Source organism: Quercus lobata, chromosome 12 (genome assembly GCF_001633185.2).
Source record: "Quercus lobata isolate SW786 chromosome 12, ValleyOak3.0 Primary Assembly, whole genome shotgun sequence".
NCBI lineage: Eukaryota > Viridiplantae > Streptophyta > Magnoliopsida > Fagales > Fagaceae > Quercus > Quercus lobata.
In genome coordinates, this window is record NC_044915.1 from 19,958,592 (window position 1) to 19,973,313 (window position 14,722).

At 35.6% G+C, this 14,722-nt stretch overlaps 1 protein-coding gene across 1 annotated transcript; it reads left to right on the top strand.

The window, feature by feature from the left end:
- Nucleotides 1-1,262: 1,262 nt before the first annotated feature.
- On the top strand, nucleotides 1,263-13,677 carry LOC115971223 (vacuolar protein sorting-associated protein 51 homolog). The gene is made up of 20 exons (XM_031090993.1): nucleotides 1,263-1,606; nucleotides 1,763-1,902; nucleotides 2,047-2,101; nucleotides 2,185-2,292; nucleotides 2,839-2,937; nucleotides 3,087-3,164; nucleotides 4,972-5,049; nucleotides 6,091-6,246; nucleotides 6,585-6,685; nucleotides 6,816-6,883; nucleotides 7,576-7,649; nucleotides 7,792-7,858; nucleotides 8,129-8,244; nucleotides 10,054-10,320; nucleotides 10,439-10,555; nucleotides 10,987-11,058; nucleotides 11,141-11,191; nucleotides 11,425-11,652; nucleotides 11,738-11,914; nucleotides 13,039-13,677. The coding sequence occupies exons 1-20, from the start codon at nucleotides 1,421-1,423 to the stop codon at nucleotides 13,156-13,158; spliced, it is 2,358 nt and encodes a 785-aa protein (XP_030946853.1). The 5' UTR covers nucleotides 1,263-1,420; the 3' UTR covers nucleotides 13,159-13,677.
- The last annotated feature ends 1,045 nt before the right edge of the window (nucleotides 13,678-14,722 follow it).

The window sequence follows — 14,722 nt, forward strand, 5'->3', positions numbered from 1 at the left end:
TAAGTACTTTTTTCAAGGAACTTTTGTCTTTTTAATTCATTATATATGACCATGATGTGGGGTTTATTTACAACCACCATAGTGGTCGTCCAATGGTAATTACATACTTTTATGGTGTATAATGTTTGTGATAGCCTCTCATTCTCCTTATCTACTACTATATTCTTATTAAAAGAAAATTCAATATATATAGGGCAAATTACAACTTACCTACCTGTAGTTTGGTAGAAATTTTAATTGCTTACCTGTGATTTAAAATTTGACACTTTACCTACTTAAAGTTAGCTCAATTAGATTTCCATAACTCATATCTGTTAAAAATAAGGCTAAATATGTAATTTACTCAATTTTTATGTCCCTCTCTTCCAAAAACACAAAAAATAAAAAAAATATAAGATCAAATAAGATAAAAAAGAATCCAAAGGAACACTTGCATCATGAGATTTTAAACCACAGATAGGTAATTTAAATTTTGGTCAAACCTTAGTGGGTAAAGTATCAAATTTCAAACCAAATGTAGACAACTTAAATTTTAATCAAACCACAAGTAGGTAAGTTGTAATTTCTCTCTCTCTCTCTCTCTCTCTATGTGTGTATATATATATATATATATGTATATGTGCAAAATTTAGAGAAAGTTCAATTAGAATTTGAAATTAGAATCCAATTTTGCGCCTTGTATCTAAATTTATGTGTGGACCACTCCATAATTATCCACTTAAGTTTTAATATGTCTACTTAAGTTTTTTAATCTTTGTGTCAAGTGAGTTAATGAAAGCAAATTAGTAAGAATCTAATATTAATGAAGTAATTTTTTTTAAAAAAAAAAAAAAAAACCAATTACATATACTCAATAAAAATCACTGCACAACAAAGATCACCACACGTTTTACCTTATTAAAAATTAGAAGAATAAAAAATGCTCATAAGTAGTATTAAATTTAGGTAAGAATTTTAATATATGACTAATTACGTTTACTTAAAAAAATTTAACTAATTATTTATATTTTTATGATAAAATTTTATTTAATTTTAAATGTATCTTACGGTATGCACGTGTTACATATATTTTTTTTAATAATTTGACTAATTATTTATATTTTTATAATAAAAATCATGTTTAATTTTAGATGCATGCGATTGTATAAGTTGCATCTTAATGGTAGTGGCAGTGGTAGTAGTAGTTATATAAAAAGAAAAAAGAAAATCTGAAAATGAAAAAGAAGAAAATCAACGATATTGTTCAACGACAAGTAGTTAAACTCGTCGAGCCAACGAGACACTCAACGACATCGTTTCAGAGTACCGTGTCTCTCCCAAAGTCCCCACCGTTTCATGATCATCTCCAACTCCAATAGTCCAAAACTGAGAAGAGTCTCAGTTCAGAGCAAAGGAATCCGAAGAGATCGAATCGGCGAAAATGGGAGTCGACGATCTCCCAATGGACGACAAGGCGAAGCGAATGAGAGATCTGCTCTCAAGTTTCTACTCTCCCGATCCTTCAATATCTCCCTCTCCCGATTCGCCGTCGTCTAGACCTCAACAAATCACCCTCGACGACATCAACTCCACCTCCTTCGATCCTGATCACTACATGAATTTCCTGGTACGCCGCCCTATCTTCTTCAATTTTGATCAAAACCTTTAAAATCTCATTGCGATTTAGCAGCATACTTGAATTCTATATAGATTGGAGTTGATGTGAGAATTAAAATTAAAATTTTTGGTTCTTTGTATGTTTGTGTTGGTTTGGAATGTTCAGGTGGAAAAGTCGAATTTAGAAGGGCTGCTGCAAAGGCATGTAGAAATGGCAGCCGAGATTAAGAATCTCGATACTGACTTGCAAATGTTGGTTTATGAAAATTATAACAAGTTTATTAGTGCTACCGATACGATTAAGAGGTAATTATTTAACACCTTTGAAGAACTTTCTTTACGCGCTTGTTGTGGATCTTTCTAGTGCATTTTGTTGTCTGTTTCTGAATGCTTTCGAGAATAGAATCATGGCGTATAATGTTGTTGTTGTTGTTGTTTTTTTGGGTACAGGATGAAAACTAACATTGTAGGCATGGAGTCAAACATGGAAGGGCTTCTTGAGAAGGTATGTGGGATTTTGCTTTATTTGTATCTTGTTGGAAAAGAAGAGTGGAGTAGAGATTATATTCATGTTGCCTTTGGATGCAGATAATGTCTGTGCAATCTAGAAGTGATGGGGTGAACACTTCACTATTTGAAAAGAGAGAACACATAGAGAAATTGCATCGCACGTATAACCTTCTTCGTAAAGTTCAGGTATTAAATTACCTATCAAATAAATTTTTTTTTTAAAAGTTCAGGTATTGAAGCATTATTAACAATGGAATCTTAAGGTCTGTTGCTCCCAGTTTTTTCTCAACGAGAGTTGAGTCTGTCACTTAAGGTGAACCTAAGCTTCCACGGCATCTAGTGCCAAGTAAATGTAGATATAAGTTATTATACTCCTTGTACCAGCATCATACAAGCTTTTTGAGTAGTGAACTTGTGGGCTCTCCAGTGATGAAGTGCAGTAAACCTTATTGATCAATGTTAGTGCATTTAGAGTAGATATAAATTTCTTCTTTTTTTTGGTGGGGGGGGAGAGGGGGGGTAACTATTTACCACTCAGCGATCAAGTTGCAGTTCTTTTACTCATTTAGGGGGTTTGTGCCAAAATTAATTTAGTAAAAGGGTAAAAATTGTTTTCTCTATGTTCACAGGACGGCCATGATTCATTTCTGATAAATGTATGATACTTATATGTAAATTTTGGAGTTTGTCATTTATGAATTACACAGATTTCATCTTTTTTATTAAGAGCAGTTCATTTTTGATCTACCCATGAGACTTGGAAAGTGTATCAAATCCGAGGCCTATGCTGATGCAGTCAGGTTCTACATTGGAGCTATGCCAATTTTTAAGGTTACTTGTTTCTTTATTACGGTGTTCTGATTTCTGGGTCAATTTTTCTACCAACTCTGTTGTTTATTTTGTTATTGGGGCATTCGTTTATTGTCACTTTGAAATATCTCCATTATTAGTGAATTGTTTTTCCATTTTTCCTGTATTAGGCATATGGAGACTCATCATTCCAGGACTGTAAGCAAGCTTCTGAAGAAGCAATGGCTATAATTATAAAGAACTTGCAGGTATATTTCCTTTCATTTTACACCAGTCAAGTTGGCTTGGTGGAGATGCCAAGTCAAAGTGTGAAATTAAACCCTATAAAAGGAGACTGGTGGCATTATCTTCTTTACATGCCATTGCAACATCACCTTGGTGCCATGATTTCTGGTATCAGAAATAAAATATCTGGATTTAAACTCACCTGTGACTATCAAAATGGATTACTGTTCAAACTTGCATTAATTGTTATTTTATTTTACCGGTAATTAAACAATTCACTATTTAGCGTCTAATTTAACAGTTTTATGATGATACTCTGCTGTCCCATTTTAAGTAATGGATTGTCGTAAAATTATTTTCAATTGTGTTTATGCACTCTATATATGGATTGTATCATATACTTGTGAGTTTTCGATTTTTTTTTTTTTTTAATTAGTACGAAAGATGTATATTCAAAAAACTGCTTTATGCAAAGAAGCACAAAGCATATCAAAGATTGCAAGAAAGAGAGAAAAGCAAAAACGGATAAGAGAAACTAATTACAAAGAAAAAGAGAGCTAAGGAACAAAGGGAGAGATAAACTAGATGTGAGTCCCCAAACCCTAAACCAATCAAAAAAAGAACCAGTAAAGGAAGCAAGCAACTGGTCATCAGATCTATCCAAGTCCTCAAAAGTCTGTCGGTTGTGTTCCTTCCAAATACACCACATCAAACACAACGAAACTAAATTCCAAATGTTAGATGAGTGCTTCCCCAACCAATTCCACCAACCAAAAAGGAAATCTGCAACCGATCTTGAGAGAACCCACGGAATCCCAAAAGTTCTAAAAACAGAACTCCACAAACGATGAGCCTTCCCACAATGAAGCAACAAATGATCTAATGTCTCCCCACAAAAACGACACATGATGCACTAGTCAACAAAATCAAAACCCCTACTCCGCAAATTATCACCCGTGAGAATCCTATCCCAAGCGACTATCCAAACAAAAAAAGAGACACGCCTAGATGCCTTGACCTTCTAAATACCTATCCAGGAAAAAACAATGGAAGAGGAACCACGTAACTTATGATAAAACGAGTGGATATTAAAATCCCCATTGTTCGTTAACTTCCATCTCATACGATCACCACTTTCTATTTCTACTGTATATGAAACATACATGCATCTGTTAATCCATACACTGATCCATATTGTCAGTAAGAGTATATAAAAAAAAAAGTTTTAGCATAAAGTGACTATGATGGGGAAACGAGTCTTAGCTTTTTACGCTAGATATTGATAATGATACCTGTACTTCAAACATGGAATGAGTATTTATTCCACATGTACATTTTAACATTCAAATCTGAGCCTTAAGGTTGAGAATCTCTTCATGATTAAGTAGCATCAAACTCATGTAGGGCTCTTGGAATCTGTTGAAAGTGAGCCTCCAAGGAATTTCACATTATGTCATGTTTACTCCCCACAACTTGTTCTTTAGGACCTATGGACAAATTTCATAGAATTTGGAGTCTGCAATATCCGAGAATTTACATTTATGAATACTTGTGTACTACAGGACCACACAGATAACTATTTAATTCTGTTGGGAGCCATAGAATGTGCATAAAATGATGATGGTTGAATAAAATTCGAGAATTGACATTTATGAATACTTGTGTACTACAGGACCACACAAATAACCATTTCATTCTGTTGGGAGCCATAGAATGCTCAAAAAATGATGATGGATGAATAGAAGTCTATTTCATGTTGTATAACTTTCTGACAGTCATTGCTATATCCAAAACTTGTCTCCTAATTTATTTATTTATTTTTCAAATTAGGGAAAGCTATTCTCAGATTCTGAATCCATACAAGCAAGAGCTGAAGCTGCAGTGCTTCTTAAGCAGTTAGATTTTCCGGTTTGTACTGCACTTGTTCACAGATTTTTTTGGGTTCATATTATGCATAACAGGGTTAACATGTTACACTTATGTAAAGGAACAGTGCTGAATATATCATTGAAAATATTTGAGTGTTATATGTGTAAAAGGAGTGGGGAATCGGTAAATCTTCTTCTTCTTCATTGTCCCATTGCTTTTGAGCTATGGTCTATGGTTTTTTTGGTGTGATTTGGGTTATTCCACAAAGTGTTACAAATTTATTTACAGCTTGGCAAGGCCCTTTTGGTAGACATTGTAACATAGATTTGTGGAGGGCTGCCCCGTATTGTGTTTTATGGTGTATTTGGTGAGAAAGGAACACTAGATGCTTTGAGGGAAAGGAACATTTGATTCTCGAGATTAAATCTTTCCTCCTCTACTCTTTATTGGATTGGAGTGCTGTTTTTAATTCTTTTTCATGTTCTAATCTTTTAGATATGCTTGATCATTGTAATTTACGAGCTTACACTTCCGGTGTACCTGGGTATTTAGATTAATGAACTTTCGTTATTTATCAAAAAAATAATAATAATAATAATTGAAAATATTTGATGCATGGATATTTGCTAGGGAAAAAAAATAGTATGCATTGCACAAAGATTCCACTTATGCGGGATCTGGGAGAAGTGATTGGTATGCAGCCTTACCTCCAATTTTGGAGGGCTAATTCCTGGATTTGAACCTAGGACACATATTTTCTAATTATATTGGTGAAAAAATGAGGACTCTCCTCTTCAATATGATTGATCATTGTGCTTTGAGAGCTTGATTGCCCATATTATACTTCTTCTGTACTTGGGCTTCTTTTTTCCTTTGTAAAGTTATGGTACTTATCAAAGAAAAAATGAGGACTCTCCTCATTTGTTATTACTGTTATTCTCATAATGCCTACATTTTGTAGCATGTGCTGCATAAATGTGAAATTTCATTTGCTCTAGTGGATTCTACTTCAAGCAAATATCTTATCATGATTCTTCTGATATATTAATGTCATATGATAAATTTTCCCTATACTGGCAGGTGGAAAGCTTAAAGGCTAGACTACTGGAAAAATTGGCACAATCTCTTGAAGATCTTCAGCTTAAGACTAAAGAACTAAGCAATGCTTCAGTAGATTCTAAGGATTCTTCTAAAGAAGAAAGCATTCCTTGTTCAGAACCTGCTGCTGCTCATGAGGTAAGTTGTGAAAAAGTAGAATCCTTTTTGTCTCTTAATTTTGGCAGGTGGGATGAGAAGATTCATATTCCTCCTTCCTTTCCCTCTTGCCAAACGAAAAAGGAAAAGACCTTACTTTATGGGCATTGAATAGGAACTCTTACCTTTGTTTAATTGAAGCATCTAGGGGTGTGTGTTTTTTTGTGTGTATATAATTTTTGATATATTATTTTTCAGGTTTTCTTCTTTGTTTAATGCAGTTTATGATGACTCTTTGCTTGTAGTTACGTCTTAATTTTCCTAGCTGCCTGTATTATTGGACTAATGAGGCCACACTTGTATTAATTTTCTAAATGTAGGCATCTGTTCGTGAGTTTGCAGAGGCTCTCCGTGCTTATTGTGTGATATTTCCTGATTCAGAAAACCAACTAGTTAAACTTGCACAAGATCTGGTTACCAAGTAAGTGAGTATCTTCATCAAATTTTCCAATTAGTTTATGTTATCTGCTTATTATTTCTTTTGGTTTATTGAAATACATAGAAGCATGCAGAATTTTGCTCACGGACTGTAATGGGGTTTTGTTTCATAGGCATTTTGAAACAACTGGAGAATACGTAAAGGAGCGGATTTGTTCTGCTGAGCTATTGCGTGTTCTTCGTAAGTAGAATAATTGTGCTTTTGCATCGTCTTTTACCCTACATAACTCTGGTGCCCTTATACTAGAACAATTTTTTAAGCCTGCCCATGCAATCCATCCTTCTAATAAACTTGCTGCACAAGTTCTTTAATTATACAGTCAATTCTCTTCTGATTCTTTTTTATCTGTAATAATGTAGTCAAGGCTAAGTTACATCAAATGCCCATTGTTGCAGTATGTGTAAGACTGCCTTACCAGGGAACAACCATTGAAAGTCCTTGCTGATGCACAATAGCTGCCAGCATAGCTCTAGAGAAGAGCATTATTGCAAAATATTTACCTAGAAGCTCCATTTGTGTTAGCATTACAAACATCTTTGGGCAAATTTGCTATACCTACCAACTGGAGTTTGGGTTTGTGTCATTCCCTTTTGATGTTAGGTGTAGTTTTTTCCTATTGGCTTTTGTAGTCCACTAGGGATATTAGAGAGTTTCTTTAGTTTCCTCCTAATAATGGTCCATGAAAAGTAGGATGATGCTTTAGAACATTACTTATTAAAAAATAGTATCAAAAGAATTCAACCCAGCCTTTCTTATCAATTTTATTGAAGCTTTAATGAAAATGATTTGATATTGGGTTTGATTTAGAAGTCATTTCCTTCTCATTTTGCAACCTGAATGCAACTTCTTGCAATACCTACGAATGCATGCAGGAGTTATTTGGAAAGATGTGCTTCTGATGGATGAAGTGTTGCATGAGGCTGCACTCCCTGATTATTCTTTGGAGGTTTTTCTTTGACAATTATTTGAATATTGATTTATTTTAATATGTAGCTGCATTTCATCTACATCCCTAATTACCATATTTTCTTTATAATTTCATGTTGAGGATTGATTTTAGTACACTGACTACCCCTACATGGTTTCAGGCTGCCAAGGTTGCTGTCAAACAGTATGTTGCCAGTAAATTTTCCCATCTTCTACATGATATCTCAGGTTATTTATACTGTCATTTTCCAACAAGTTCTTACTTTATAGTTCCATTTTAACCCAAAAAGGAAGTAAATTGGAAAACATAGAATATAGATTGATTTGTGTTCAACAAGTTATGCAAAAAAAAAAAAAAAACTGTTTCCAATTAGTTGGCAGCTGGTTTATAATGAGTTGGCATATTTCATGTTATGTTGAACATCAGATGTTACTTGAGTTCAATCTTATCCTCAGAGAGGCTCAAAGTTCTTAGATAAATTCTGTTCAATCTAGCAGATGCCCTTACAAAAGTACATGTTAGACAAAAGGATGGAGGAAAAGAGTATTCCTTGCAGGTTGTTCTGGAGACCAGCAAAAAGGCAGTGCTTCAAGGCAGCATGGATGTCTTACTGGTAATTCATATGCTTTTAAAAATGTATCTGTTTATGAAAGCAGCTGTCATTGGTACTTCTATTCCACTTGTGAAGGATATCATTTCAAATTAATGTCCATGTACCTTAGATTTTTTTCTATTAGATGTACTTCTTTAAAATGTAGTCTGTGCTTGGTTGTGTGTGTGTCTCTCTCTCTTCCTAAATTATTTTGGCAAGTGTTTCTTCAACATTTGTGGATTTGAAGTGCATGATGCACCTTATGGGATTTTAACATTGATTTTAAGTTTTAACTATTTGGTGACTTGAAAATTTCCCCCGTTTTTGGTTCATGTTAACTTTGTGAGGCTTATTATTGAGTACCTTCACTTTTTTATACATCATCATTGTTTTTTTTTTTTTGATAAATAAAAAGATATATATTGAAGAAAACTACCTTATGCAGAAAAGCATAAGGCAGAGAGAAAAATACAAAGGGAAAAGAAAGAGAAAAAAGAAAAAGAAAGGAAAAGATGCTAAATACACAGGAGAGAGCTAAGGAACATAGGGATAGAATCACTAGAGGTGAGTCCCCAAGCCCTAGACCAGTCAAACAGAGAGCCACTGAAAAAAGCCAAAAGCTGGTCATCTGAACTCTCCATGTCCTCAAATGTCCTCCTATTTCGCTCCCTCCAAAGACACCACATCAAGCATAAAAGAGCTAAATTCCAAATGCTAGAAAAATGCTTTCCAGGCCAATTCCACCAACCAAATAGAGTAGCCGCAACCGATCTTGGCAAGACCCAAGAAAACCCAAAAGATCTAAACACTAAACTCCACAACCGATAAGCCTTACCACAATGTAGTAACAAATGATCCACCGTCTCCCCATTACTACGGCACAAGATACATTGGTCAACAAAATCCATCCCTCTACCCCTCAAATTATCACCTGTAAGGATCCTATCCCATACAGCAGTCCACACAAAGAAGGAAACACGTCGCGGAGCCTTAACCTTCCAAACACCTTTCCAAGGAAAAATGATTGGCAAGGGGCTTCTCAACTTATTGTAGAATGATCGGACATCAAAATCCCCATTCTTTGTCAACTTTCATCGCATACAATCTCCGTTCTCAGTAGGAGGTAGATTTGAGCCCAAGGTATGAAGAAAATCATCCACACCACCCATTTCCCAATCATTTGGTCTCCGAGTAAAATGAACATCCCAGCTTTTCCGATCCTCTATCCCCAACTGTTTGAGAGAAGAGGCCACCGATGCCTCTTTATTGGATGCAATCCCATACACACTCAAAAAAGTCGATTTAAGTGGAGAATTCCCACACCATTGATCTATCCAAAGATTCACTCCATCTCCCACCCCTACCTCAAAGCGAATATTCTTGTTAAAATCCTCCCATCCCATGCGGATACTTCTCCACAGGCCACTCCCATGAACCCCTCTACCTAGCTTGGAAGTCCATCCCCCCCATTCTTCCGCAAACTTGAGAGCTACAACCCTTCTCCAAAGCCTTGTCTCCTCAATCCCATACCGCCATAACCACTTCCCTAGTAAGGTTTTGTTAAAAGTAGTTAATTTTCTTACTCCTAACCCACCGTTTTTCAAAGGTGCACACACCTTGTCCCATCCCACCAAATGAGTCTTGGAGTCCCCCACAAGAAATCCCTTGTAGCCTCTCAATTTTATTGGCCACATGCATAGGAATGGTAAAAAGGGATAAATAATAAGTGGGAAGACTAGATAAGCTCGTCTTTTATTGTTAAGCTCATCTTTTATTGCAAATGCATACTCCATTTAGGTGTTGTACTCTTATCTGTTTGTTTTTGTCCAGGACTTCCGCCAAATTCTTGAAGACAACTTGGAGCTACTAGTCAACCTGAAAGATTTGATTATTGATTTGGTTCAAGAAGGATTTCAAGATTTCTTCAGGGCACTTGATGATCACTTCCTTCTGCTTTCAGGAAGAAATATTTCACCCAGTCAAGATCAAGGTTTGATAGAGGGAACACAAGGTGACAAAGCTTTTGCTGGCCTTGTCCTGGTGCTTGCTCAACTTTCTGTTTTCATCGAACAAACTGCCATCCCAAGAATCACTGAGGCAAGGAGCCACCTGATTGTTTTATATAAATTTTTTTTTAGAAGCATCAATTACTGCAATTATATTTCCCTCTTTATCCTCAGGGGCTTGTGTTGAAGTTTCATCTTCTACTTTTCAGGAAATAGCAGCTTCTTTTTCTGGTGGTGGTGTTAGGGGCTATGAAAATGGGCCTGCCTTTGTTCCTGGAGAAATTTGTCGAATTTTTCGTTCAGCTGGAGAGAAGTTTCTGAACCTTGTATGAATTAAAGACTTCTGCAGTTGTTACTATTTTCATTTAGGCTAGTAGATTAGGGAACAAAGAAATAGGTTTTGGCCATGTGGTAGATGACATCTTATTCTTTTTCGTCATGTTTCTGTGTTCCTCAATTTATTTTGTTAAGTAGGAATAACAAGCCTCTTTTTGGAAACTTAGACTTTAATTACCTTTTGTTTCTCTTTGAAAATAAAAGACAGTTCCCAGATGGTGGATTGCAAAATCGCTTTATGTTAGCCTGCCTCTGTGCAAATCCACTTTGGAACTGTAAATGTGTCTTTATCTCCAATTGGGTTGATAAGAGCTTGCAAAGAATGTTTCCCTTGTGATGTCATTTTTTGGTTTGTTTTGAATATTATATCCAGTTGCCCAAAATTCTTGCGCAATATGATAATCTTATTTTCTCTTTTCAGTATATAAAAATGAGAACTCAGAGGATATCACTTCTTCTGAAAAAGAGGTTTACAACACCAAATTGGATCAAGGTGTGTTTGTTTTTTGCTATGTATTAATTTTATAGAAAATAACCAGCATAAGAACTATCTGATATTTGTATGATTTGCACAGCATAAGGAGCCCAGAGAGGTTCATATGTTTGTTGATTTATTTCTCCAAGAGGTCAGTACGTTGGTAGACTTTTATCATCTATTCATCTGTGGTTCATATCTTTCCAATTAAATGTTAAGATATCTGAGCATGTATTGGTAGACTTTTATCGCCTGTTTCTGTTAAATGTTACTATCCTACAAATACTAATTATTTCCACTTGTATTTGAATTGCATGAACCTGTTCATACCAATTAATTGAGAGCAAAATAAAGACACATCTTTAACTTTGATTCCTTTACTAGCTTGGAGCAATAGGACGTGAAGTAAAGCAGATTTTGCCTCAAGGGCTGCGAAGGCATCGTCGCAATGACAGCAATGGGAGCACTGCCTCATCAAGGAGCAATCCATTACGAGAGGAAAAGTTGACTCAGTCCAATACCCAAAGGGCCAGGAGCCAGCTTTTGGAAACCCATCTAGCAAAGTTGTTCAAGCAAAAAGTTGAAATTTTCACAAAAGTTGAATACACACAGGTAATGAATTCTCTTAGGGTTGGTGGGAAAAAGTTTTCGTTGTGGTATATGAACAACATGAACTGTGCTTGCTTGTAAACTGCAGGAGTCCGTGGTATCAACAATAGTAAAACTGTCCCTTAAAAGTTTGCAAGAATTTGTCCGACTCCAGACTTTCAATCGGAGTGGATTCCAGCAAATTCAGTTGGATATTCAGTTCCTAAGGACTCCTTTAAAGGAAAATGTTGAAGATGAAGCTGCTGTTGACTTTCTTCTTGATGAGGTACAAGAAAAATAGTCTTGAATCTGGATTCTGAACATTTGACCTCCCATAACTTTTTCTTACACTCTGTTTGTTTCGATGTAAAATATTTTCAAATGTAAAATATTTTACATGTAAAAGATTTTACTGTAAAATATTTTCATTGAAAACATTTTCAAGTGTTTGGCAAGATTAGACCTTTGAAAATGTAAACAGCCACCTTCCTCCAAATACAAGCACACCACCACTACTAACCACCTGGGAAAAAGAAAAAAAGAAAAAAAAAGAAACCACCATCGCCCCGCTGCCACCAAAATCCAATGACTACAAACCACCACTCACACGGCCACACCACCACAACAACCACCACCAACAGGAAGCAACAATCCCAAATGAAAACAAAAATTCCAAAATCAAAGATCAATGAAACCCACTCTTATTTAGCCACCATCAAAACCCACAAACCACCACAACTATAGCAGTTCCGGCCACCAACCTCAAAACCAAACCTGAAAACACCAAACGCAGCCTACCAAAACCCAACACCAATGACCCAGCCCACTAAAACCCATCACCGACGACCCACCCCACCACCGAGAGGGACACTGGCTCTCAGATTTGACGACGACCCACCCCACTATCGACCTTATCACCGATCTGTACCGTCCTTGCGCTCGACATTCACATCGAGAACATTGATGCCAAGAGTCAAAGTCCCAAGGGTGGCGCTGCTGGTGGGTAGCACCGGTCGGTGAGTGGCTCTAGTTAGTGGTTGTGCCACTAGGTTTTGGGAGAGAAGGTTTAGATTGAGAATGAGAGAAAATTGAGAGGGAGAGGAGATAGCGGGAAAGGGAGAGTTAGAGAGAAATTGTAAAATATTTTACCAAAATTTGCTTGGGTTGATTTAGTTGACTGAAAATATTTTACTTTTGACTAAATGTTTTACTGTAAAACAAACATCGTAAAATGAGAAAATATTTTCCTGTAAATATTTTACGTCAAAACAAACAGAGCGTTTGTATGGGTTTTTTTGTTTGAATATCTTTCAAGAGAGATGAAAGAAGGCGTTGCTCTGTGTGTGTGTGTGTGAGAGTTCAGAGCTTAAGTTAGACAATTCATAGGCTTGGGCTTGATTTGTTGTGCAGGTGATTGTTGGTGCTTCGGAGCGTTGTCTTGACCCAATTCCTTTGGAGCCCCCCATTTTGGACAAACTAATACAGGCAAAGTTGGCAAGAACCAGGGATCAGATTCCTAGCGCTTCATAAACATCTGATGGTGGTGAGATTGGCGATCACGGTGACCTTTCATTCTCAGTTGCTCAAGGGATGTTCCTTCTTTAATCCTGCACCAGCATATCTAAATATGAGTCTCCCTAGTTTCTACTCACATTCTTTCTTTCAGAGGGGTCAGTTGAATTCATTTTCAAGGCGTATATTGGATGCTTTTTGATTGTATTGCTTTGGAATGTCTTCTGGAAAAGTGTTTCAACTTTCCTAGTCTTCCGGTTGAGGACTAATAGTCTTTGGTCAGCAGACTTGCACCCTATAAAGCCAATAATTTTTTTCATCCTATTATAGTTTGTGACGGGGGAACCACAGGGTTACTTAGTTCCCTTTTCCCTCTTGTAATTTAGTATTTGTGAAGATTACGGCAATCTTTCTATCATCCATTATTAGAAAGCCCTCTAGCAGTTGTATTTGTACATTATAACGATATACAGGATGTGGCAGTTTTTCTTTCCCTGAGTCATCAATTTAATTTTTTTTACTGTCTTCGTTGGTTCAGATATTCTGAATGTCTCCAGGATATTTAGCAAAATGTCATTTCAGATACACATACAATCTCTATTGACGGAAGTGACCTGCTAAATATGATGTAGCAATATTTATCACCAAGATTTAAGAGGTTGTTTGCAACTTCGCCCATCATATTCGCTGGTCTGGTCTGATATATATATATATATATATATATATATTTTTTTTTTTTTTGGGGGCTAAAATGTAGATTGCATCCTCTAAGTTGGGTTAAAGTTCATTTCAGTCCTCTAAGTTTGTTTTCATTCAATTGAGTCCTTAAGTTTCAAATTTATTCCATTCAGGCCTTTTGTCTAATTTTGTTAAAAAATGGCCCTTAAAAAATATTATTTCACATAAAAAAATTATATAAAATTAATAAAAATATATTATAGACATTTTATGTAAGAATTTTACCTTTTTTTTTTCATTGTTTAATTGCATACTTAACAGAAATTATTTTAATGAAATTGGACAAAAGACTTGAATTGAATTACTTTGAGACTTAAATGACTTAATTAAACAAAAGTTGAACCATCAATTATATTTTAATAGATTAGCTCATTGAAATATTTTTATTTTTTCCCGGCTTCTAAAATTTCTCTCGAGTGTTTACCTACCTCGATCTCATTCTATCCTTTATGACTTCAATAAAGCTAAGGGTATGTTTTAAAATTGAATGAGGGGAGATGATAATAAAGAGAAAGATGGCCAAAACATACTAAAATTTAGTACATTCTGATTACCTTTCCTCTCCCTCTATCTCTCTTTATCCAAATAAAGGATTTGGAGAGCTTATTTTCAGACTATTTGACATATACACAACTTTTATATAATATTACTTCTTTAGGTGTAATTTTTACCCAACTTATTTGTTTAAAGCCGAATAAAATCAAAACGCAGACAAGCTCTTACAATAAAATACAGTAAAATTTTGCTCAATGCTACCATAATGGCGTCGGATCAGGCAAGATGTGCGTAATGTCACCTAGCCTTATATATGAATATATTATCTTTGTTACTACAAGACAACAGA